Below are 23,673 nucleotides of genomic sequence, written 5' to 3'. Positions count from 1 at the left end.
GAGAGATCCAATATCAGGAGGAAGGCACTAATGAAAAAGACAAAGAAGAGAACAAAAAACAATCTCAAGGCATTGACTCTCTAAAGAAGCGATAATAAGTGAAACAGAAATGGAGATGGACCAAGAAATGATCCAAAGTGAAACAGATCTGGAAGATCATGAACTACAAGAAATTCTCGATAAGGAAAATCTGGATCTGGAAGGATTCTTGATGCAGGGAACCAAAGGAGGAATAGATTCACTGCCTCTAGAAGAATGCAACAGAATACAGCAGTTGTTTTTATGGAAAACTCAAGAGAAAGGGCTGAATAAAGGTAAAATCATTCACAAACAGGAGCACAGAGGGGTGAAAACAATGAAATCAACTCCAGGATTAGCTACTAGAAATCCAGGAAAAAAGAGAGGCAGGAAAAAACAAAATGAGCTCTTGATGGTGTGTGGAAAGCTAATGATAGACTCAGGTAAGATGAAAGATCTAACCAGTTACTCCTTTACAAATCTTTAATTATGAAGTTCATATCTTGGAATATCAAAGGTCTAGGTAGTAAAAGGAAACAAAGAATGCTAAGTAACATAATGAAACTAGCAACACCAGACATAATCTTCATTCAAGAAACAAAATGCTCCATTCAGAAACTGAAACAAATACATAGCAAATGGATGAATAGATTTGAGTTTCTAGAAGTTAAAGCAGAGAACACTGCTGGGGGCACTCTCACTCTATGGAATCCCCAAATAGTCAGCATAATAGATGCGAAGGCATCGAGAAATTATTTATCAGTTGTCATTCAACCAGCGGGGATGTCAGATACCTTCCTGGTTACGAATGTTTATGGTCCTCAACGAATAGATGAGAAACTCAGATTTCTAGACTCCCTAGTAGACCTCAAAAGCAGACACGCAGAAATACCTTGGGTTTTGGGAGGAGATTTTAACATGATTAAATCTCTTTCGGAAAAAAAAAAAAAGGACGTACCAGAATACTAGGTAAAGATTCAGTAGCGTTCCAATCCTTCACAAAAGATATGAAACTGGTTGACCCTGAAATGCACAATGACCTGTTTACTTGGAATAACAAAAGAGGAGGTGATGCCCAGGTCGCCTCCAAGCTAGACAGATTTTTGATCTCAGAGGAGTTGATGCTCACTAATAAAGAAATAACTGCTAGAGTTCTCCCCTTTGGAGGCTCTGATCACTGGCCGGTTCAACTAGAAATCAAGGGGATTGACTCACCCAGGAATAGACCCTTCAGATTTGAGAATATCTAGCTCTCCCACCCAAATTTCTTCAGCGACATTATAAAATGGTGGTCCGAAGATCTGCAGATCCAGGGCACCAAAATGTTCCTTCATAAAAGACTGAAGCACATAAAACTCAGACTCAAAGAATGGAACAAGAAGGATTTTGGAAACATTTCGTAGTCAAAAAATCAGTGGAAATTAAACTACATGAACTAAACCAAGCATTGATCATAGAGGGTGTTGACCACTACCGGTCAACTACCCATGCAGTACACCCCCCTTTTCTTTGCAAAAAGGGGCAGCACCTGATCAGCGTGTCTGTGCCATCCAGCAGTCATCAGCAGCTTGATCAATCTAATTGTAAACCCAATCTGCATGTATGAAATGTAAATAATCTTAGCAGATCAGAGTCATGTATGTAAAGTTGCCTAAGTGGACCTAACTTTCTAATGATAATCTACGTCCCGGAAGGTTTTTCGTCTCACCGATCTACGATCGGCAAAGTTTTCCTTCAACCTGACCCCAAAGCCGGGATGGATTTTGTCATTAGAACTTTAGGAGAATCCTAGTGTGTTAATCTGCTAGATTATAGTTGTGTCGCAGAAACTGGGTGATTTGTGAGGGTCTGTGTTAAGTGGGTTTGTCCCCTTGAGATGTAAATTGTAAAAAGTCATCATGAAATGTGTCTTGAGGGTTGAAAATGTTTTAAATCCCCTCATGTGTCCTAAGTCCTAGGTCCTAGGTGATGTTTCCGAAGGCTTAGTTCGATGATCCATTTTAAAATGAATTAAAAAAAATAAAAAATAAATAATAAAATAATAAAACAAATAAAAATTAAAAAAAAAAAAAAATAGAGCAAAAACCCTAACTAATAAAATAATAATATTTTAAGTGAATGAATGCAAAATATTATTTTTAATAAATCGACGGATGAGATCAAGAGATGTCTTGATCCTCATCAACGGTCGAGATCATTTCGACATGGATCACTCGAACTAGCCGTTGGGATCATTTCCTTTAAGTAGGGTGCTAGGGGTAATTTTCAGATCAATTGGAATAGGATCTGGGAGTCTGATACTGAAGAAGCTCTCTTGTAAATCTGTTTCTGGTTAATAAAAGAAGACTTTGGGGTCCATATCTTGCTGGTGTTACTCTCTTGAAATGCTGTGAGATTGTTTCATTTTCTGTATATTTTATTTTCAGCCATTAATAATAGTTTTTTGTAGAGTATTGTGAGCACAGGCATATTGTTCAATTGCTAGGGTTTGAGTGTTGTTAGGGTTTCTGAATTAATGGCAGGTATCTCCATTACTTTTTGAGATCTAGCAGCATTTTTTCCCTCTTTACTGATGGTTGTTTTGAGCTGTGCAGAAAACTCTTTCTGAAGAAGATTAGTGGGCGTTCGGGGAAGTTCTCGGCTGAACCAGCCAACTCCCGCAAGCATTTTTTGCTGAGCCCAGTTGGATTTGATCCTGGGTCTATCATTCAGTTTATTTTTTTAAATTTTACATGAGAGATTTTCTGAAGTTCTTCACAGTGAAAACCTTAAATTTTTATTTCTTTAAAATATTTTTGTGCTTATTGCTGAATATGGCTATTAAGGGGCCAAATCTGTACATTAATCAGTTGTTCTAGGGTTTAGGGTTTTCAGTTTTCGGTCTGAGGCATATATCATCAGTGCTTTGTTTCCTTGCAACTTGCAGGAGCCGAGTTTTTCTTTAAGGGTTTGCCAAGTATAAGTCTGAGGTCTCTGTGACCGTGGTTTCATACGTGATTAGCAAAGAAATCAACGGATTTATTTCCCTCGCAGTCAAGGTTTCTGTGGTTAGCCTGAGCAGTGAAACAGCTGTGAATATTTCACGTTGAAGCTCCAGGGTTCAGCAGCCTTCGATGTGATTCATCAATTCGTTAGGCAGCAAACCCTGCATCTAACTGGTTCAAGTTTCCTTTCTGTCTGCTATCAAATGCCCAGCCATTTCACCTGCACAACGATTTGGGTACCCATGCGTTTCAAAACTCATTTAATCTGCAAAATGTCTGCGTGCGTGTGAAGGGGTCGAAGCTGATCAGAAGGCGATTCAAAGAAGGTTATTCCAAAATCAAATTTCAAATTCATTCCTGGCCGCCATCAGCTGCTCGAAGGTTTATGGGCACGTTTTCATTGTTTACGCCTGAAGCTGGTCACGTCATTCCCTTTTTTAAACGCCATCTATGCTGCTTCCGCATACCTTCACGATTATGAGGGCCAGATTTCAATCAGACGGAACAGCTAATCTCTGCAAAATCGATTCAAGCTCTTTCTTCCTGCCGCCGTCACCTGTGTATGCGTCTAAATTCCTTATGCGTTCCTTCCTGTTTTGAATCGGGTTCCTTGTCTTCGTTTGCCCAGGTAAACGTATCGATCTGCAGATGAATTGATTTCATTTTTGTATTCATATGGCACGTTTTAGCGTTTATTCATAGTTAGCGTAGATTTTTTTTATTTAGATTTTATTTTGTTTTAATATAGTTACGATTTTAGATTTTTAGATTTTGATTTAGTTCTTTAGATTATAGTTTAGGTTTATATATTTGCATAATTTAGTTTTTAGATTTTAATTAGATTTTAATAGATTCTTTATTTTTAGTTTGAGATTTAATTTTTTAGGATTTTAAGATTTTTTTAATTTTAGATTTTTTTAATTTTCATTTTAAATCGTTTTTAGATTTAAAAAAAAAAAAAAAAAAATAGAAATTTAATTTTTAGTTAGATATAAAAAAATAAATAAATAAATAAATAAAATTTTAGCCTTAGTTTTATTTTTATAGTTAGGTTAATTTTTTATTTTTTAGGTTTTGCTTTTTAGTTTAAAAAAAAAAAAAAAAAGTATAAAAATTTTTGTGGAAAATTATTTTTGCCAGATTCAGTTGTTTTCATGTTATATCTTTCACGCTGAGATCTAAAATTTTCAAGTCGAGATACGAATACGATATCTGGTTAATGATTTACGATTCTCGTGGTGGTTTAAAGCATTTATCTTCTTAAAATTTTCAGTTGCTGAATATCGTTTTGGTCATTGTGATTTAGCATGATACCTTTTTGATGACAAATGATTATTGTTCATGGTTCATGTTTCTATATCATTTAACAAGTAATTGTTTTTACAACAATCTCTTAAGGCACTGGTCTGCTAAATTAATCAAATCCATCTAGTGTTTATCACATCGTGTCTCGTGTCTCCCAACCAACTGTTTGGCAGTTGGTCTTCATTATCTCATAGGGTCTACCCCCCTTAGCCGCGGGAGACAGGCTTAAACGGAGGGATCGGGGATCAAGGTGACAGCCCCCGGTCTGAGCGTTGTCGTGTCAATCCGCGCAACAACATTTTTTGGCGTCGTTGTCGGGGAAATTGTTTTCTCGGCGTTTCAACGACAATCATTTTTCTCATTTCTTATCTTTTCATCTGGCCCGGCAACGCCAACATTTTTGGTGCCGTTTTTCTGTTCCTGGAGTTTCATCGACATTCATTTTCTCATATTTCTCATTTCTCATTCGGGCTGGCATATTCAACTTTTGGGTTATCATTTGGGTCTTTTATTGCCTTATTTTTCGTCATATCAGCAATATCTCTTTGGTTTGTTTCTTGTTTGGGTGGCGACTCCATTTTCTCATTTTTCCCAGACAAGAAGCCTCCCTCATATCTGCTTGCTGGTACCTTTTTGGATCTTAGAATCAGATTTATTGTTCAAGTGGCGACTCCACTGTTTTCATCTATTGATTTTCTTGAGCAGATATCTAGTTCTATCATCCTTTTAATCCTTTATCATTCATCATGGATTATTCATTTAAGCCATGTCGTTTTACTGATAATCTCCATGATCTTCCGAAAGAGGCTATTTCTAAATTATTTAAGTTCTCGGGTGGTGATTCGGTCGCTGTTAGACAGCATTTAAACAGGTTTACTTGTGTAATGATCATATATTGTAGACTTCCTCAATATAATCATGAAGATTTCAAGATGCGTCTATTTGTCCATTCTTTAGAGGGTGATGCCTTGAATTGGTTTAATAATTTTCCTAATGATTTTTTCACTTTTTTACAAGACATTCTCAATGCTTTTAAAGATAGATATGATAATCCAAACAGCTTGCCTTCTATCTCTAAAATTGTGCAAAAGGAAGAAAGTAATCATATTAAAGGTCCAGTTGTTGAAGAAAGATTTCAAGATCAGAATGTGTCATTCACCAGTACTAATGCAGATCAAGTCCATGATAGTGGAAAATCAGGGACAAATGACAATGAAAAGGAAGAGCAAAAGCAAATTATACAAGAACTAATGATGCTGGTAAAAAATATGGAGGCTAATCAAACTAATTATGTCAATGACGTGAGAACTTTGTGCACCCACCTTGAAAAGCGCAATAGGGAGATAGAGATTATGCAAAATCAGCATGCTAAAGAAATTGAGGCCATGAAGACTAATCATGAAACAGAAATTAGATTCATGCAAAGCAAGATGTCAGGCTTAGAAGAAAATATGGCGACCATGAAAGCTGATCATGATAGGGAAATTGATTCTATGCAAAACAAGTTATTAATTATGGATCATCAGTTGGCCACCATGCAAGCAAATCAGAACGAAGAAATAAACTCCATGCAGCATTGCTTGATGGACATAAAGGAAAAGAATGATAAAGTAATAAAAGACATGGAAGAACATCATGCCAGACAAATCAGTGCTATAAAGGTTGAACACTCTAGTCAGATGGATGCCATTAGAATACAAGTTCAAAGGTTTCAGCAATTGGAAGATAAGAGAAACCAGGGAACATCAACAGATCCAGAGCCTTCTCATTTGTTACAACAAGTTCCATCTTATTATGAGAAGGTTATTGATTCGATTGAAAGATGGTTAATTGAAGGAGATCCAGATAGACTTAAAAATGATAAAGATCAGATGCAAGATGAAGAAAGACATAGCACGCATATCTTACATACTTCATCTGATAGTTTTGAAACAGAAAGTTCCGTGTCATCAGTCATACAACCAGCCAGAAAGAAAAAGCGCAAGAGAAAGAAAATGAGAAGAAGATTTGACGCATCAGATGGCCGCGAGCAGCTTGATTTTCGGATAGGAAAAAGTCCTACCATATGCAAAATTGGACATGGCACATCCGACAAGCAGCCGACAGATTTGCCTGAAAGCAGGCAAATGCTCAATATACACTATATTGAACACATCTGATGCCATGGGGCATCCTTTGTATCGTATTTCTAACCCTACTCCTTGTTTTTTCCGCATTTTTTTCTGTTTAGGATTAGATTTGCTTTTCTAGATTAGTTAATAAATGAAGAGCTTTTATGTTTCCTGTGCTTAATGTATATGATGACTTTTTGGATGGACGCTACTTATTTTGGTGTTGTATGGATGCAGATTCTGGATTCTCACATTCCTGCAAAGAGCAACGTGTCCCCAAGTAGAGCCAGATGTTGACCACTACCGGTCAACTACCCATGCAGTACACCCCCCTTTTCTTTGCAAAAAGGGGCAGCACCTGATCAGCGTGTCCGTGCCATCCAGCAGTCATCAGCAGCTTGATCAATCTAATTGTAAACCCAGTCTGCATGTATGAAATGTAAATAATCTTAGCAGATCAGAGTCATGTATGTAAAGTTGCCTAGGTGGACCTAACTTTCTAATGATAATCTACGTCCCGGAAGGTTTTTCGTCTCACCGATCTACTATCGGCAAAGTTTTCCTTCAACCTGACCCCAAAGCCGGGATGGATTTTGTCATTAGAACTTTAGGAGAATCCTAGTGTGTTAATCTGCTAGATTATAGTTGTGTCGCAGAAACTGGGTGATTTGTGAGGGTCTGTGTTAAGTGGGTTTGTCCCCTTGAGATGTAAATTGTAAAAAGTCATCATGAAATGCGTCTTGAGGGTTGAAAATGTTTTAAATCCCCTCATGTGTCCTAAGTCCTAGGTCCTAGGTGATGTTTCCGAAGGCTTAGTTCGATGATCCATTTTAAAATGAATTAAAAAAATAAAAAATAAATAATAAAATAATAAAACAAATAAAAATTAAAAAATAGAGCAAAAACCCTAACTAATAAAATAATAATATTTTAAGTGAATGAATGCAAAATATTATTTTTAATAAATCGACGGATGAGATCAAGAGATGTCTTGATCCTCATCAACGGTCGAGATCATTTCGACATGGATCACTCGAACTAGCCGTTGGGATCATTTCCTTTAAGTAGGGTGCTAGGGGTCATTTTCAGATCAATTGGAATAGGATCTGGGAGTCTGATACTGAAGAAGCTCTCTTGTAAATCTGTTTCTAGTTAATAAAAGAAGACTTTGGGGTCCATATCTTGCTGGTATTACTCTCTTGAAATGCTGTGAGATTGTTTCATTTTCTGAATATTTTATTTTCAGCCATTAATAATAGCTTTTTGTAGAGTATTGTGAGCACAGATATCTTGTTCACTTGCTAGGGTTTGAGTGTTGTTAGGGTTTCTGAAGTAATGGCAGGTATCTCCATTACTTTTTGAGATCTAGCAGCATTTTTGCCCTCTTTACTGATGGTTGTTTTGAGCTGTGCAAAAAACTCTTGCTGAAGAAGATTAGTGGGCGTTCAGGAAAGTTCTCGGCTGAACCAGCCAACTCCCGCAAGCATTTTTTGCTGAGCCCAGTTGGATTTGATCCTGGGTCTATCATTCAGTTTATTTTTTAAATTTTACATGAGAGATTTTCTGAAGTTCTTCACAGTGAAAACCTTAAATTTTTATTTCTTTAAAATATTTTCGTGCTTATTGCTGAATCTGGCTATTAAGGGGCCAAATCTGTACATTAATCAGTTGTTCTAGGGTTTAGGGTTTTCAGTTTTTCGGTCTGAGGCATATATCATCAGTGCTTTGTTTCCTTGCAACTTGCAGGAGCCGAGTTTTTCTTTAAGGGTTTGCCAAGTATAAGTCTGAGGTCTCTGTGACCGTGTTTCCATACGTGATTAGCAAAGAAATCAACGGATTTATTTCCCTCGCAGTCAAGGTTTCTGTGGTTAGCCTGAGCAGTGAAACGGCTATGAATATTTCACGTTGAAGCTCCAGGGTTCAGCAGCCTTCGATGTGATTCATCAATTCATTAGGCAACAAACCCTGCATCTAACTGGTTCAAGTTTCCTTTCTGTCCGCTGTCAAATGCCCAGCCATTTCACCTGCACAACGATTTGGGTACCCATGCGTTTCAAAACTCATTTAATCTGCAAAATGTCTGCGTGCGTGTGAAGGGGTCGAAGCTGATCAGAAGGCGATTCAAAGAAGGTTATTCCAAAATCAAATTTCAAATTCGTTCCTGGCCGCCATCAGCTGTTCGAAGGTTTATGGGCACGTTTTCATTGTTTATGCCTGAAGTTGGTCACGTCATTCCCTTTTTTAAACGCCATCTATGCTGCTTCCGCATACCTTCACGATTATGAGGGCCAGATTTCAATCAGACGGAACAGCTAATCTCTGCAAAATCGATTCAAGCTCTTTCTGTCTGTCGCCGTCACCTGTGTATGCATCTAAATTCCTTATGCGTTCCTTCCTGTTTTGAATCGGGTTCCTTGTCTTCGTTTGCCCAGGTAAACGTATCGATCTGCAGATGAATCGATTTCATTTTTGTATTCATATGGCACGTTTTAGCGTTTATTCATAGTTAGCGTAGATTTTTTTTATTTAGATTTTATTTTGTTTTAATATAGTTACGATTTTAGATTTTTAGATTTTGATTTAGTTCTTTAGATTATAGTTTAGGTTTATATATTTGCATAATTTAGTTTTTAGATTTTAATTAGATTTTAATAGATTCTTTATTTTTAGTTTGAGATTTAATTTTTTAGGATTTTAAGATTTTTTTAATTTTAGATTTTTTTTATTTTCATTTTAAATCGTTTTTAGATTTAAAAAAAATAAATAAATAAATTAGAAATTTAATTTTTAGTTAGATATAAAAAAATAAATAAATAAATAAAATTTTAGCCTTAGTTTTATTTTTATAGTTAGGTTAATTTTTTATTTTTTAGGTTTTGCTTTTTAGTTTAAAAAATAAAAAATTCGAAAAAGTATAAAAAATTTTGTGGAAAATTATTTTTGCCAGATTCAGTTGTTTTCATGTTATATCTTTCACGCTGAGATCTAAAATTTTCAAGTCGAGATACGAATACGATATCTGGTTAATGATTTACGATTCTCGTGGTGGTTTAAAGCATTTATCTTCTTAAAATTTTCAGTTGCTGGATATCGTTTTCGTCATTGTGATTTAGCATGATACCTTTTTTATGACAAATGATTGTTGTTCATGGTTCATGTTTCTATATCATTTAACAAGTAATTGTTTTTACAACAATGTCTTAAGGCACTGGTCTGCTAAATTAATCAAATCCATCTAGTGCTTATCACATCGTGTCTCGTGTCTCCCAACCAACTGTTTGGCAGTTGGTCTTCATTATCTCATAGGGTCTACCCCCCTTAGCCGTGGGAGACAGGCTTAAACGGAGGGATCGGGGATCAAGGTGACAGCTCCCGGTCTGAGCGTTGTCGTGTCAATCCGCGCGACAATAGAGGGTTTTGATAAAATCAAAAGTGATTAAGCTGATAAATACAACCAAGAATCGGGGAATTTATGCAATCAAGAGAAAATCTTCTGGAGACAAAAGTCTAGAGTGCAATGGCTCAAAGAAGGTGAATGAAATACCAAATTTTTCCACAGATCCACCATGGCCAATCGAGTGCACAATAGAATCTCTTCGATATTGAATGAGAATGGGGAGCTTCAGACCACTCACAAGAATATCGAAGAGGTGCTAGTTCAGCATTTCAGAGGCATCACAAAGGAAAGTAATCTAGACAGAGAACGATGCATCAAGGAAATTACAAAAAACATCCCGAAAATGGTGTCTAGAGAGGATAATTTTAACTTGAATAAACTAGTAATCGAAGAAGAAATCAATGAGGTTATCAAAGACATGCAGAATGGCAAAGCTCCAAGTCCAGATGGTTTTAATGTAGATTTTTTCAAAGCCTGCTGGAAGGTTGTCAAAAAGGATATTCTAAAAGTTGTAGAGGATTCCAGAAGAAGCAGGACCATTCTGAAGGCCCTCAACACCTCATTCATCTCCCTTATCCCCAAACAGGACTCAACCCTAACTCCTGATAAGTTCAAACCCATTGCTTTATGCAATGTGGTGTATAAAATCATATCCAAGATTTTGGCTAACAGACTCAAACCTCTCCTTCCTTCTTTAATTTCAGGGGAACAATCTGGTTATGTGGAAGGAAGACAAATCCTAAACAACATTATTCAAGCCCACGAGGTAGTTCATTCACTTACCAGCAAAAGGCAGGCCGATATGATCATGCAATTAGATATAGCAAAAGCATATGACAAGGTGAACTGGATTTACATCAAGAAGGTCATTATTGCTTTTGGGTTTGATCACAACTGGGTCAGATGGGTTATGGCTCTGGTTACTTCCTCCAGCTTTTCAATTTTGGTGAATGGCTCGCCCTCAGAGATCTTCACTCCTTCCAGAGGCCTCAGGCAGGGAGACCCTCTCTCCCCCTTTCTCTTTATCCTCGTGATGGAAGGATTGGGCGGATCCATTAAACAAGCCAAAGTCTTAGGAAAGATCAAGGGACTTCAATTAACGGAGAATGGCCAAGCAATGACTCACCAACAATTTGTGGATGACACCATGCTGCAGGGTATTCCCACAGTCAGAGAAGCTTCAGCGTACAAACAAATCCTTAATGACTTTTCCTTGGCTACAGGTATGGAAGTTAATCTCTCCAAATCAAAAAAAAAAAATTCTTAAATACTAACATTGCAATTCAGAGGAATATCTCCAGAATTTTGGGCTTTCAAAGGGATTCCCTCCCTTCAAAGTATTTGGGAATTCCCCTTACAGCTAAACCATTGCACAAAAGCATTTGGGAACCGGTGCTCAACAAGATGCAAGACAAAGTCAAAAAATGGACTTTCAAATCATTGAACCTTGCTGGCAGGTTGATTTTGACAAAGGTCGTTCTGCAATCTATCCCCATTTTCTTTTTATCAGCCCTTCCAGCTCCCAAAGGGGTCTTACAGCAATTTAGGAATATCCAAAGAGACTTCCTCTGAGGCAAGGAGGAAACAAGGAAGAAATGAGCCCTGGTCTCTTGGGATAAAATATGTAAATCCAAAAGTCATGGAGGTCTAGGCTTAGATGATCAAGAGATTCTAAGTAACGTTTTAGGTGCTAGGCTCTGGTGGAGGTGGGTTAAAGAACCAGATGCTCAATGGGCTAAAACCTGGAAAGAAAAATATACAAGCTCATGGCAAACAAATGATCTTATCAGAATGTCTGGAAACATAAAAGGCTCTCACATCTGGAATAAAGCCTAGGAGAATAGAAGCCTGATACAAAACAACAACGTCTGGGAAATCAGAGTTGGAGATCTAGCTCTTTTCTGGGAAGACAAATGGCAACAAGAACCAACGCTGATAAGAGAGTACTTCATAAGCCTCAAGCAGGAAACAAAGTCCCAAGGTTTAATAAAAGTTAAAGATTTTTGGAATCTTCCTCATGACTCGGGAAAATGGAGAAACTGGAGAAATATAGAATGCAGAGAGGACAGCGCCACAAAATCAAAAGTAGAAGAACTCATGAGCATGTTAAAACAGAGGAAGATCTTGGTAACAGACGGCAGGATCAATTAAGATGGGGCCTCAATAAAGAAGGCACCTTTAATATTAAGGAAGCAAAAAGATTTAGCATGAACCTCAATCCCTGTATTTTGGCGAAATCTTGGCAACAACTTTGGAGTCACCAAGGGTGGATGAAGATCAAGCTCTTCATGTGGTTAGTTCTTCACAAGAAAATATTAACTTGGGACAATATGAGGAAGTGGACCTTCTAAATGTCAGTTATGTGGAGCTCAAGAGGAGACTATGGAACATATTCTCAATAGCTGCACCTATACCACCTGGTTGTGGGATTCTTTTTACACCATTTTCCAACAGACTGATAGAGATAAGGGTAGTATCATTAATACCCTAAACAAGAGGAGAAAAAACTTTTCGGAGTATGAGATCCTTAATTTGGCATGGACCTTTACGCCAAGTTTCATTATCTGGAATGTTTGGAAAGAAAGGAATAAAAGAATCTTCAAGGAAGAAAAAACTATTCCTCTTCGCCTTATGGATGTGATCTTGAAACAGATTAAGGAGACAGTATCCACCACTTTGCGTTGTTATCCCAAGAACCCTCCCACTCCGAATGAATTGAGATCCCTCAAGCATCTGGGCATGCAAGAGTTCACTTGCCATGGACTTAACAGAAAGGAAAGATATTTGGAAATGGAAAAGGAGGTCTGGCAGCCTCCACCGAAAGGTTATCCGAAATGCAATATTGATGGTGCTTCAAAAAGCAACTCTGGAACAGCAGGTTATGGAGGGGTGTTAAGAGATGAAGAAGGGAATATAATCTTTACATTCCAGTGCCATTTAGGCATAGCAACCAATAACATCACTGAATTAATGGCTTTGGAACAATGTCTAGGGCTTCTCAACCTCAATCACAGCTCAAATGTCATTATTGAAGTAGACTCAAAAATCTCTATAAATGCGATTAAGAGAATCAATAGTGGAAAAGCGCCAGAAAAGGTCTCTAAACACTGGAGACTATTACAAGTGTACCAAAGAATTCAAAAACATCTCCTGGGTCTTCGAACTGTTAGCTTCAATCATGTTCGTCGGAAAGCCAATAAACTTGCGGACTTAGTAGCCAACCAAGGAGTGGTTATTTCATAAAGTAGGATTGAAATGAAGTGGCAGGAGGCGTGACAAAGCAGATTAAAAGCTCTCTGCAATGAACAAGCGGTTGAGGACAGAAATTTCAGACATTGGGCAAGAAGGAAAGACACGGAATGAATCTCAGTTTGCAAGTGCAATCTCAATTCCTCGATTGGCATCTTGACGAAGGGCATTTTCTGAGTGGTCACATTATCCTTTGGTGTAAGATCACCAGTCTCCGTCTTCCTTCATATTGTATCACAGAGTTTAATGTTCAGACAATGGTTGCTTCGGTTGTGAGGCCCGAAGTAAGCTATCGTGGGATGGACGACTGGATCCCCCCAGCGCCGGAAATTCTCATGTATTCCTATTACAGGTTGGATATCCAGGCTTTAAAGCGGCTTCCTAGCGGTTTCCAGGCGATCGCTGGGCTTCTGAATGGTAAGTGGTATGGGCGTGTTGAGAGCGATTCCACTAGGCTCTCAACACGTGGCAAGGGGGGGGCACAAAATACCACCCTCCATCACGATGTAAGGTTCGAGCATTTTGGCTTTCCGATATTTCTCCGAGCCATTCGTTTGTGTAGCTGGATCCGATAGTCCGATTTGGTCAGGCATTTTTGTGGGGCCACTTATATGATCAAACTTTATGAGTTCATGTTGGAAGGACGGTGGAGTTTGACCTTGGGTTAACAGTTAACCGAGGATACCATTTGTGAGGTTAACTTGTCCTTCAATTAGTTTGGAGGGTCATTTTCTTGGCAAATTGGCCTGGATTTTCCGGAGTACATGATTAATTCTGGTTTTTTGTATATATTGTAACTTTACTTATGGTTTATTGGAATAGAAGGATAGTCTCTTGCTTCAGCAAAAAAAAAAAACAATGCCATTAGTGCTACATCACATGTGAAAAGCTTTAATGTTTGTATCATTAAATGGTGTAACACTGCTAATTATGAGGATGTGAAGATGAGACTTTTTGTTTTATCTTTAGAAGAGGATGCTCTTGATTGGCTCACTAAGCAACCTACAAACTCATATAACTCTTTACAAGCCATTCTAACTGCATTTTTAGATAAGTTTGGAGAGAAGAAGGAAAATAGCCATTTGATCAACGCCATTAGCAATATGAAGAAAAATCATAACGAAACCATGGAGGAGTTTAACAAGAGATTCAATGGATTAGTAAAAAGCATGCCTGCTACTGTTAAACCTCCTGATGAATTTCTTTTATGCTCATATCTGGATGCTTTTGGTGTTGACACTGCTTATGAGTTGAGGAGGAAGGAGCCTGTGAATTTAGGTGTAGCTCAAACTGAAGCCTTAAAAATGGAAAAGGCTAGAAAGCAATCAGGAAAGTCTGAACTTCCTGGTTTCACTAGAGGGCCATCGAAACTGAATGATTCCAAAGGAAAGGTCAAAGAAGAGACTACACATGACCCTATTAAGGAGTTAACCCAACTCATCAAGAGTATGGAGGCAAATCACACCAATCAAATGAATGCTATCCAAAATCGATTAGTGGCCATGGAAAGAAATCAAGGTGGGAGATTCCCAAATAGAGGAAATGATAGATGGCAAAAGAAAGGACCTCCCAATGACCATAGGCCACCTAATCCACTTGAGTCTACAAACTTAGTTGATGATTCCATGCCTTATTGTAGACCTTGTGATGACATACATGATGAACTCACTTGTCCTTATGCAAGAAGGATCCTAGAAGGAGATATGGTGGGAACAAGTGAGCAAATCAATGTAGTTGGAAAAGAGCATCATTTGTCCTTGGAAAATTGGATGGGAGTTATGGAGAGTAGTTAGAAGGTAAATAAAAAGTCTCCATCCTCCTATAGTATAAATAATTTTGAAGATTTGGATAGGATCACTGAGTTATATGGACAGAAGCCTTCTTCAACTCAGATTTTAGAGATAGCCAAGGATAAGGAAAGGGGAAAGAATAAAGAAAGAAATCATAGTAAAACTTTCACTCCACCCACACCGAAGTTGAATATTGACTTGGGAGGATGGATTAATAATGCTAAAATTTTAGTTCCTGTCACTGAAATCATGAAGATTTCCTCCCAAAGACATAAATTGTTGAAAGCCATTGATGCTCCCAATGGAAAAGAAATGTCTAATTTTTCTAAGGATAGATATGAGGATACCCCTATCACTTTGCAAAGTAGTGATATGTGTGGAGATAACAAAGACCACCAAACTTTTTTCATCACTATGTTGCTCAATGGAATGCTTTTACACATTTGTATGTTTGACTCTGGGGCATCATCTTGTGTCATGACTAAGAAAGTCATGAATCAGTTAAATTTGAGGATTTCTAGACCCTACCACAACATTTGTGCAATGGATTCAAAGACCATTGAAGTGTGTGGTTTGATAAAAGATCTTCAAGTCCACTTAGCTGTACATCCTGACATTATGACCACCATGGATATTGTGGTGATTGATGTGCCTGATGCTTGGGGGGTGTTATTGTCTAGAAAGTGGGGAGCTGATATTGGGGGTAGTTTGCAAATGGATTTAACTTATGCTACCATCCCTAATAGTGAGGGCATCATGGTTAAATTGGATAGGGAATTGGAGAGAAAGTTTCATATAGAAAATCCCAAGGAGCCTCATAATGAAATTGTGTATGAATCTGATAACTTGGGAAAATATGCTATCCTGGCTAATTATTTTCCTCCTTTGGAGAAGGATGTGGATTGTAAGAAAGATGGAGTTTGGCACATGAATTTTGATGGTGCCCATTCTAGGTATGGTAAGGGTGTTGGAATTGTCCTTACCTCCCCTCTTGGTCACATATTCAAGTTTGCCTATAGATTGGAATTCAGTGCAACCAACAATGTAGCAGAGTATGAGTTTCTATTGTTGGGTCTTGGTTTGGCAAAAGACTTGAGGATAAAGTTGCTTAGTATCAATGGGGATTCTAATCTAGTCATTCTTCAAACTAAGAATCAATTTGCATGCAAGAATGATAGATTAAAGAAGTATCGAAATGTTGTTTGGGATAATATGGAATATTTTGATGCATTAGACCTTCAAGCAATTCCTAGGGAAGGAAATAAACACGCTGATGAGCTGGATGTTGCTACATCTACATTACAGCTTGGAGGGAACTTGATGGATGATAAACTTAAAATGGAGATTATCTTTAGGCCATCAGTTCCTGATAATCTAGAGCATTGGCAAATTTTTAATGATGAAAGCTAAGTGGTTCGTTTTTTAAATAACATGGAGGAATTTTCTGAATTTAAGGCAGGCTACAAAGAGGAAGGATGTGATTATGAGGAGTGTAATGTGGTGACAAATCCCACTCCTAGGGAACGTCTAGCCTTGGAGCAAGTGTTTGATAGACATGATGCATCAAAGAGAAAAGATTATAAGAAAATTGACCCAGGGGAATCATTGAAGTGAACATTGGTACCCCTCATGATCCAAAGATTATTAAAATAGGCAAGGGTAGCAATGAGCAAGAAAGGAAGAATTTGATAAATTTACTTCATGAATATAGAGATGTTTTGGCTTTTTCATATGATGATTTGAAAGGTTATAGGGAAGATGTTATGGAACATACTATCCCTATGGGGTTACCCATTTTTGGTGGGTAAGACTCCCATTTTGCAAAAATATGGATCTATCAAGTTCTCTTAAAAAAACCTAAAAATTGCATTTGAAGTTAAAAGTAGAACCGTACATAAACATTGGGGCAATTACCAGATATTAAAAGGGCCAGGAATGGAAATTGCAACTCCTTTTCTGTCAACCTGCCAAAAACATGGGAGAAATTGTAACTACAGTCAATGAACCACATGCGACCATGCATTAGTAAAAGTGGATTTGATGAATTAGTTATTTCTTAAGATTATGAAGAGGACAAGGCATGTCAGCTAAACCCTCACAAAGTTATTTAGAAGCACGAATTTGGCATTCCATAGATCACAATAATATGCTTACAATTTAATTTTAAGTAGGTAACCAAAAAACCACCAAGCATACAAACTGGGTAAAAAATAGACAAAATATGATATTCCATATTCGTGCAGAAGAAGATTAGTCTGATGAATGAAATCATTAACAGGTATTTATAATTACTCAATTTGTCAATTGATTAGGTCTGATTCTCAAAACATTTGTAATACAAATGATCTCCATAATTTACCCACCCATTAAAATCAAAGAGAACTATGAAATTTTATCTCCAAGTTATTTAATCATAGAAACAACATAATTATTATCAGCCAGAAATACCTACAAACCCAAAAACAAAAAAGGAGTCTAAACAGTAAATAACTATAAGGAAGTAGGTTCATGCCACTAATACAATCTCCTCTGACTTCCAAATTGATGCATGCCAACATGAGGGGAGTCTCCCTAAATATTTGTCTTCAACTATGAACTATTGGAGGAATATGGCACCTCAAATATGATGAAGCTTGCTGATATGCAATAAAATATTCAAAAAAACTGCACTTTCATCTTAAAATCATAAGTGGTTAACTTCAAATTTTCATAAAACTGTCATAATATCCCCCTCTCTGCAATAATAGTTGCACAAAAGCAAACAAATTGACCAAAAATGCAAGGAAAACGCCCTAAATTAATATTTTATGTCTGATATAAACTACACCCCCTACAAATCTGCAATGAGTTCAAAAACCAGCAATGATATTATAGTAACTTTGTCTTGAAAAAGCTTATAAATCAACAGTTTTTAAAGATGACCCATACCTTGACCTTAGAATTATGGAGTAAAATGAAAAGAAAATATGCAGGAAGAAATATCAGATTTGAAATCTCACAAATTATTGAACATCAAAAAGAAATATGCAAACATGCAAGAGCCATGCTAGATAGAATTCTTACACATATGTGGTCTTATATTGGTCATCAAAAGATGTTGATTTGATCTTTAATACTCAATGTCGTAGAAAGAACAAAGCTCCCAGCAAGTTAAGCAAGCTGGATACAAGCCAACACATTCAACAATCTAGGGCAATAAAAAGAACAATGCCTAGAATTTAGCAATCTCCTCAAACCACATGAATATCAACTATGGCAGTGGATGCAAGAAATTCAACCAATACTAAATGGACTTGGAAGGCAATCTTGAGTGATGGACTGATAGTTCAGTAACATGGAGTAGCTCACACCAATGAAATGAACTACATTCCACTTTGCAAACAGTACAAGCATAAATAACTCAGCTTTTGTGAGTGAACAGAGAAACCACTATTTTTCACCACAACCCAAGTATGAGGACACTCAACCAGCTAGAAGATAACTCATCCTACAAGAAATCAAGATGACTAGCTTGAGTTGAATCGCTCAGGTGTAAGGCAAATCATCCAGCAATAAAAGGAAATCACTCAAGCCAAGAGTTGAGTCATCCAGCTTGACTGGGGTCACCCATCTAAGTGGTGACTCATTGTTGAAAAATGTAACTACATCCGGTCTTCATGATGACGGATGTAATCATGATTTTATGTATTTGATGTAATAAGAAAAATAAATTTATTATTATTGATCTTGAGGCATGGATTTCATGCTCAAGGAAATTTATTTTTAGGTCAAGCTCCCATTGTGAGCACTAGGGCTTGTGATTAAGTCATTAAGGTCATTGTCATGTATGAAAGACCCATTTGGGCAAGTTACATTACATAAAAGAAAATTATTTGAGTCAAGAAACCCTCCAAGATCAAGTCAAAATGGATGCAACATGTCGGCTCTTCCAAACATGTCAAATCGGCCTAAAAGCTGGAACAAGTCAGCCAATTTTTAAGGACTAGAAGGCTATATAAAGGAGGCTAGTCGAACACCTCGAGCGGAAGCATTACACACAAGACACTTTACCAAGATCACTGAAATCAGCGAAGGAAGAAGGAGATTAAGCGAAAAGAAAGAGGCAAGTTTTAAGGACTGCTTTTGGGCTAAGAATCTCACACGTGCAAGCCGAATCTAGGGCATCCATTGCAGAAAGAAGATTGAACTGCAGTCATGCTATAGAAACCGAATTCTGGTATCAATATAGACTCAATTGAAGACCGAGATCTTGAAGAGGAGGGACCTTTCCCAGTGAAGGAAAAAGAAGGATCAAAACTGCCCTTTCTATCTCGCACATGCAGGAAGCAACAGGCAGCCGAAAATTTCAGGAAGAGAATTTGTCTAGCATTGCAGTGCTAAGGTCAAAAGAAGGAGAAGTTGCAGCAGTTTCTAGTCAAAGTTGACTGTGTTTGACTTGAAGAGAAAAGAGTAAAGTTTGACTTGATCTTGGAAGGGTTGTTGGTCAAGGGTCTAGGTCTTGGAATTGTTCAGGTGAAGATTCTATAAGAAGAAGAATTATGTGGGTTTTCCTCTCAAGATTGGAGAGGTTTTGGCCCTGGATGATCGCCTATATCTTGTGTCCTTTGTCTCATTGTTCATTATGTTTTGGTAGCTGTTTGATGAAGAGAACACAATATTAATCAAGCTAAAGAAGAACCTAATTAAGAAAAGTAAAAAGTCTTCACAAGCAGTTATCATTGAAAGAGAAATCTCCTACACTTGCTGCCCCTAGATTTCTCAACATGGTATCAGAGCTAAGGTGTCAAGTCAAGGAAGGGCAGCTCAATAAAGGACATTCAAGGACCAAAGTTCTAGAAGATTATCAAGGGTATTAATCATCAAGAAGATCCTCTCTTCTCCAAGGCATTTCAAAGACAAGGATTACATCATCATCTTGAAGGAAGTCAATAAAAGGTCTCAAAAACTCTAGTTTCTACACTTGAAGCATTCTTGGAAACTTCGCTCAATTATCAACTCAAAGGAGACCTCAAAAGACCCTACTTCTGATCAAATTAGAGATGCAAATCGAAGCATCTCTAAGTCTACTCAGCCAACAGAAGCAAGAAGAAAAATGTTGTCATTATCATCAAGGTTTCAAGGCTTGATCAAGCTCGGAATTCTCAAGTCTGACCTCTAAACAGTGAAGAAATTACAGTGAACTATATCACTGTCTCAAGAAGTGGAAGGTCTGATTTAATAATCAAAGCAATTCAAGACCTTTAGCAAGAGAAGCAAACATTTGAGCCTTGTTACCCACCATTTTATGGGTAATATCCCTATGAGAAAAAATTTCTCCAAGATGGTCCTCAACCAGCAGCTAGCAACCCCTTGCAACCAACAGCTAGCTCATTGTGCCATTTTCTCCACCACTTGAGCCAGCCATGTGGTCCCTTGCCCATCTGCCATGATCGTATGTTTGAAGGTGGGCCTCCCAAATCTAAAGGAATGCCTTGTCATTTTGAAATTGAGTATTGTAGTTTACATATCATGGACACTTATGGGTATGGATTAATGGGGAGATTCGGCAGAAAGAATGGAAAAGATGTGTGCTTCTAACCCCTAGACGCCTTTTAGGACTTAACCTTGGATTCTAGTCCCATGGGATCTCTTTTAATGACCACTTGGTTCAGGGATGGTATTTCAAGGGAAACCCCAATTTTGGTTGTGTGGTCCCGCTCCCTTATTCTCTTATATTACCCTCTTTCCACTCATTATTTCAACATCCATCATTTCTCCCACCTAACTCCACATTCCTCCATCGGGTCTATTGATTTATGTAGCATCGGATGTGCTCTAGCCTCGAGATTTTGCAAAGAGGCTAAGACACATGCATTCTCCAATACCCAGAAATCGTTTGGGAAAATTCCACCTAGAGATGGTTTAATTAAAATAATTAATCATTTTTAATGTATTCCTAAGTTTAAACTTAGGAAATGTGATTAATTAAAGGGTATTAATTAAATCTAGTGTGAATCTTCTAGAAGAAGACGAGGATCAACTCCCAGTTAATCTTAGCCCTTGATTATGTTTTAATCTTGGTCGTTGGTGCTCCAACGAGAGATTATAAGAAGGAGCTTGATGGGCCCTTGGAGGACACACCGAAATAGTGAGATTTAGAGATCGAATTTCTCAAGAGTAGCAGCACTGAGTTGCCGGAGAGAGATTGAGTGATCTTCTTGCAATGAGGGGCATGAATAGTAAACGGGAGGGGATTTTTCCAGTTCCAGGGAGTTCAAGGTAGAGAAGGCAACGAGAGGTTCAGAGAGGCAGTGCAATGCTTTAGAGGGAGTCCGTAATTTTGTTGGGAGCAATCAAGATCTAGTGCCAAAAGTCGAGGTGTGTAATATTCCTAATTAGCCATGGCCAATTAGGAATATTACACACCCCGCTAATTAGGATTACACACCTCGACTTGGCTAATTGGAATATTCGATTTTGTCCAATTTTTGCCTTTTATAGTTATTTGTAAATAAAAAAAAGTGAGGACGGGGAACATAACTCACTTTTAGAATAAAAAGTCACTTCCTAGTAACACAACGTTGTGACTTAAAGGGGAGCCAAGAGGGCCAAACGGGAACGCAGGAATGGGGCCCACGGAGACACATGGAGGGACTGCGCAGGACGGAAGGAACACGTGGCAAGAAGAGAATCACACAGGAGGAGGTGAGCCTAGGGATTGTGAAAGGCAGAGGCTATAAACTAGAAAGGAGCCCCCTCATTTTGAATCATTCAGTTATGTGCATTTTGAGCTAGTCGTTCTGACTTCTGAGCACGCTGGCTGTTTAGCTAGTTTGCAACACTATTTAGTGCATTGAGTGTCTTCGTTCGGAGATCTCGCCCTTAGCCCCGGGGGACTTAGAGTGCCTGCTCGAGCAAGGTATTTCCTTTGGCATTTCAGCAATAGTTTTATCAGCATTCCAGCAGTAGTTTCAGCAGCGTTTTGGAGGACTGCGCAGCACTGGGAGAGGGACGCAGTTCTTTCTGGCAGTAGTGTTGGACTGGGGTTTCTACAGGAGGATTTATGCTGGGTGATTGAGCAGGGGACCAGCCCTTGCCTATTGGAGGAGTTTTGGCAGAGTTTCAGGCAGAGTTTAGAGGGGTCTTCTTCAGTGGCAGCGCAGAGCATTGAGGAGCTGCGCAGAACCCCAAGGGGGTGATTTTCGGGGGTCGGCTATTCCAGGAAAGCTTTCTGGGTTTTTCTGGGTTTTTGGAGTAGAGCCCGATTCTAGAGTTTCGGCATTTTCCGAGGAGGGGAGCAGCCCCAAATCATTATTTGTTTTCTAGCAGCAGGAGCAGCACGGCAGTTCTCCAGCAGCATCCACGCAGAGAGGCCATTCCTTGTTATTCTGAGAGTATTTCTTCACTTGCCTTGTGCAATTCGAGGTGCCATCTGTCTAATCACCTCTTGTACTCATCTTATTGCTTAGTATAATAAAATGGCTTAGCATTTCTCGCTGCATTCCTTGTGTATCTGCTTATATTCTCGGTTTACATTATTATATGTTGTTCCACTGTTATTTTCTCACTCCTGGGTTGTTATATCATTTGCACATATTTGATTGGAGTTTTTGCTGGGGTTTGGGGAATATTTCGGGTTAGGGATATTACAGTGGTATCAGAGCATAGATCTGGCTCAGCCTGTGGAGCTAGCAATCTATGACGCTGGGGGAAAAACCCTACATTTGTTACAGAGGTAGGAGATACAGAGACACTGGACGTAGGTTGGAGAATACCTACGGAGAGGGAGACTGTGTTCATGTGGCTAACGCAGAATAGGAGAAACCTATGGTAGACGCAGAACAGAGAGAGCCAGTAGTGGACGCAGAGCAGATGGCAGACAAGGACGAGAAGAGATTTGCGGATATGCTCCTCAAATCAGTTCAGGATCTGTCGAGGCAGATTGAGGTGATGGGGCAGAGATTCACGGCAGTAGAGGCCAGACAGCGTGAGAGCCCATGAGTTTTTCAGATTGGTGAGGGATCAGGTGCATCCCATCATTTGCCAGAGCAGCGTGATACTGCGCAGCAGGTGGTCTCGCATGCCCCTACACACTCTACCATGCCCACGTTCTTAGGAGCAGATACGGGGGTCGAAGCCCAGCAGGAGGCAGAGCCCGGCCATATGGGCGATTATTTTGCAGAGTACCAGGCATATGGGCAGGAGTTCAGGGATGCCCTTTCATTCAGAGACTTTGTTCAACTCCAGCGGGATAGTAGGCCCCGCAATCATCACAGAGGGAACCGGCATTACCATGATGGTGACACTCACTATGCAGCGAGTAGATTCCACTTGCCTACGTTTGATGGTTCATCAAACAATTTGGCGAAGTCTTGGGTGGAGAAGCTGGACATTTATTTCCAGCTCAACCAGATGTCGGAGGCAGAGGCCATCAAGGTGGCAACATTGCATTTGGATGGTGAGGCCCAAGATTGGTGGTTTCACGGGATGGTTACACTCGGGCACTCTACAGTGACGACATATGCGGAGTTTACCAGGAGATTGATGGAGCGATTTGATCGGAGGGATCCAGAGCAACATTTTGTTGAGCTGACGAGGCTCAAACAGACAAGGAGCCCAAAGACCTACATTGCAGATTTCTTGAGGGTCTTCGTGATGGTGCCAGACCTCTCCACGGCACAGAGGGTCTATATGTATGTTGAGGGGTTAGCAGAGCCACTTCAGGGTCTAGTTCGATCCACTAGACCAGCGACGCTCCAGGACGCTATCAGCAAGACCCGGGACTTACAGGATGTCTTACCCAGGACCCGGACACCTTACCCCCAAAGACAGCCTTTTCA

The 23,673-nt window shown here is 38.9% G+C and overlaps 1 protein-coding gene across 4 annotated transcripts in view; it reads right to left on the bottom strand.

Moving 5' to 3' along the window:
• Window positions 1–23,673, bottom strand: part of GCP1 (glycoprotease 1) — a 316,675-nt gene that overhangs the window by 158,425 nt on the left and 134,577 nt on the right. For all 4 annotated transcript variants that reach the window (XM_089402282.1, XM_089402281.1, XM_089402280.1 and 1 more), the window contains one exon: window positions 16,769–16,818. In XM_089402282.1, coding sequence (XP_089258408.1) covers window positions 16,769–16,818 — 50 coding nt within the window. The remainder of the gene's footprint in view (window positions 1–16,768; window positions 16,819–23,673) is intronic.

This window comes from Pinus tabuliformis, chromosome 2_1 (genome assembly GCF_031772625.1).
Source record: "Pinus tabuliformis cultivar Carrire ecotype Pingquan chromosome 2_1, CPIR1, whole genome shotgun sequence".
Lineage (NCBI taxonomy): Eukaryota > Viridiplantae > Streptophyta > Pinopsida > Pinales > Pinaceae > Pinus > Pinus tabuliformis.
This window is presented reverse-complemented; position numbering and strand designations above follow the sequence as displayed.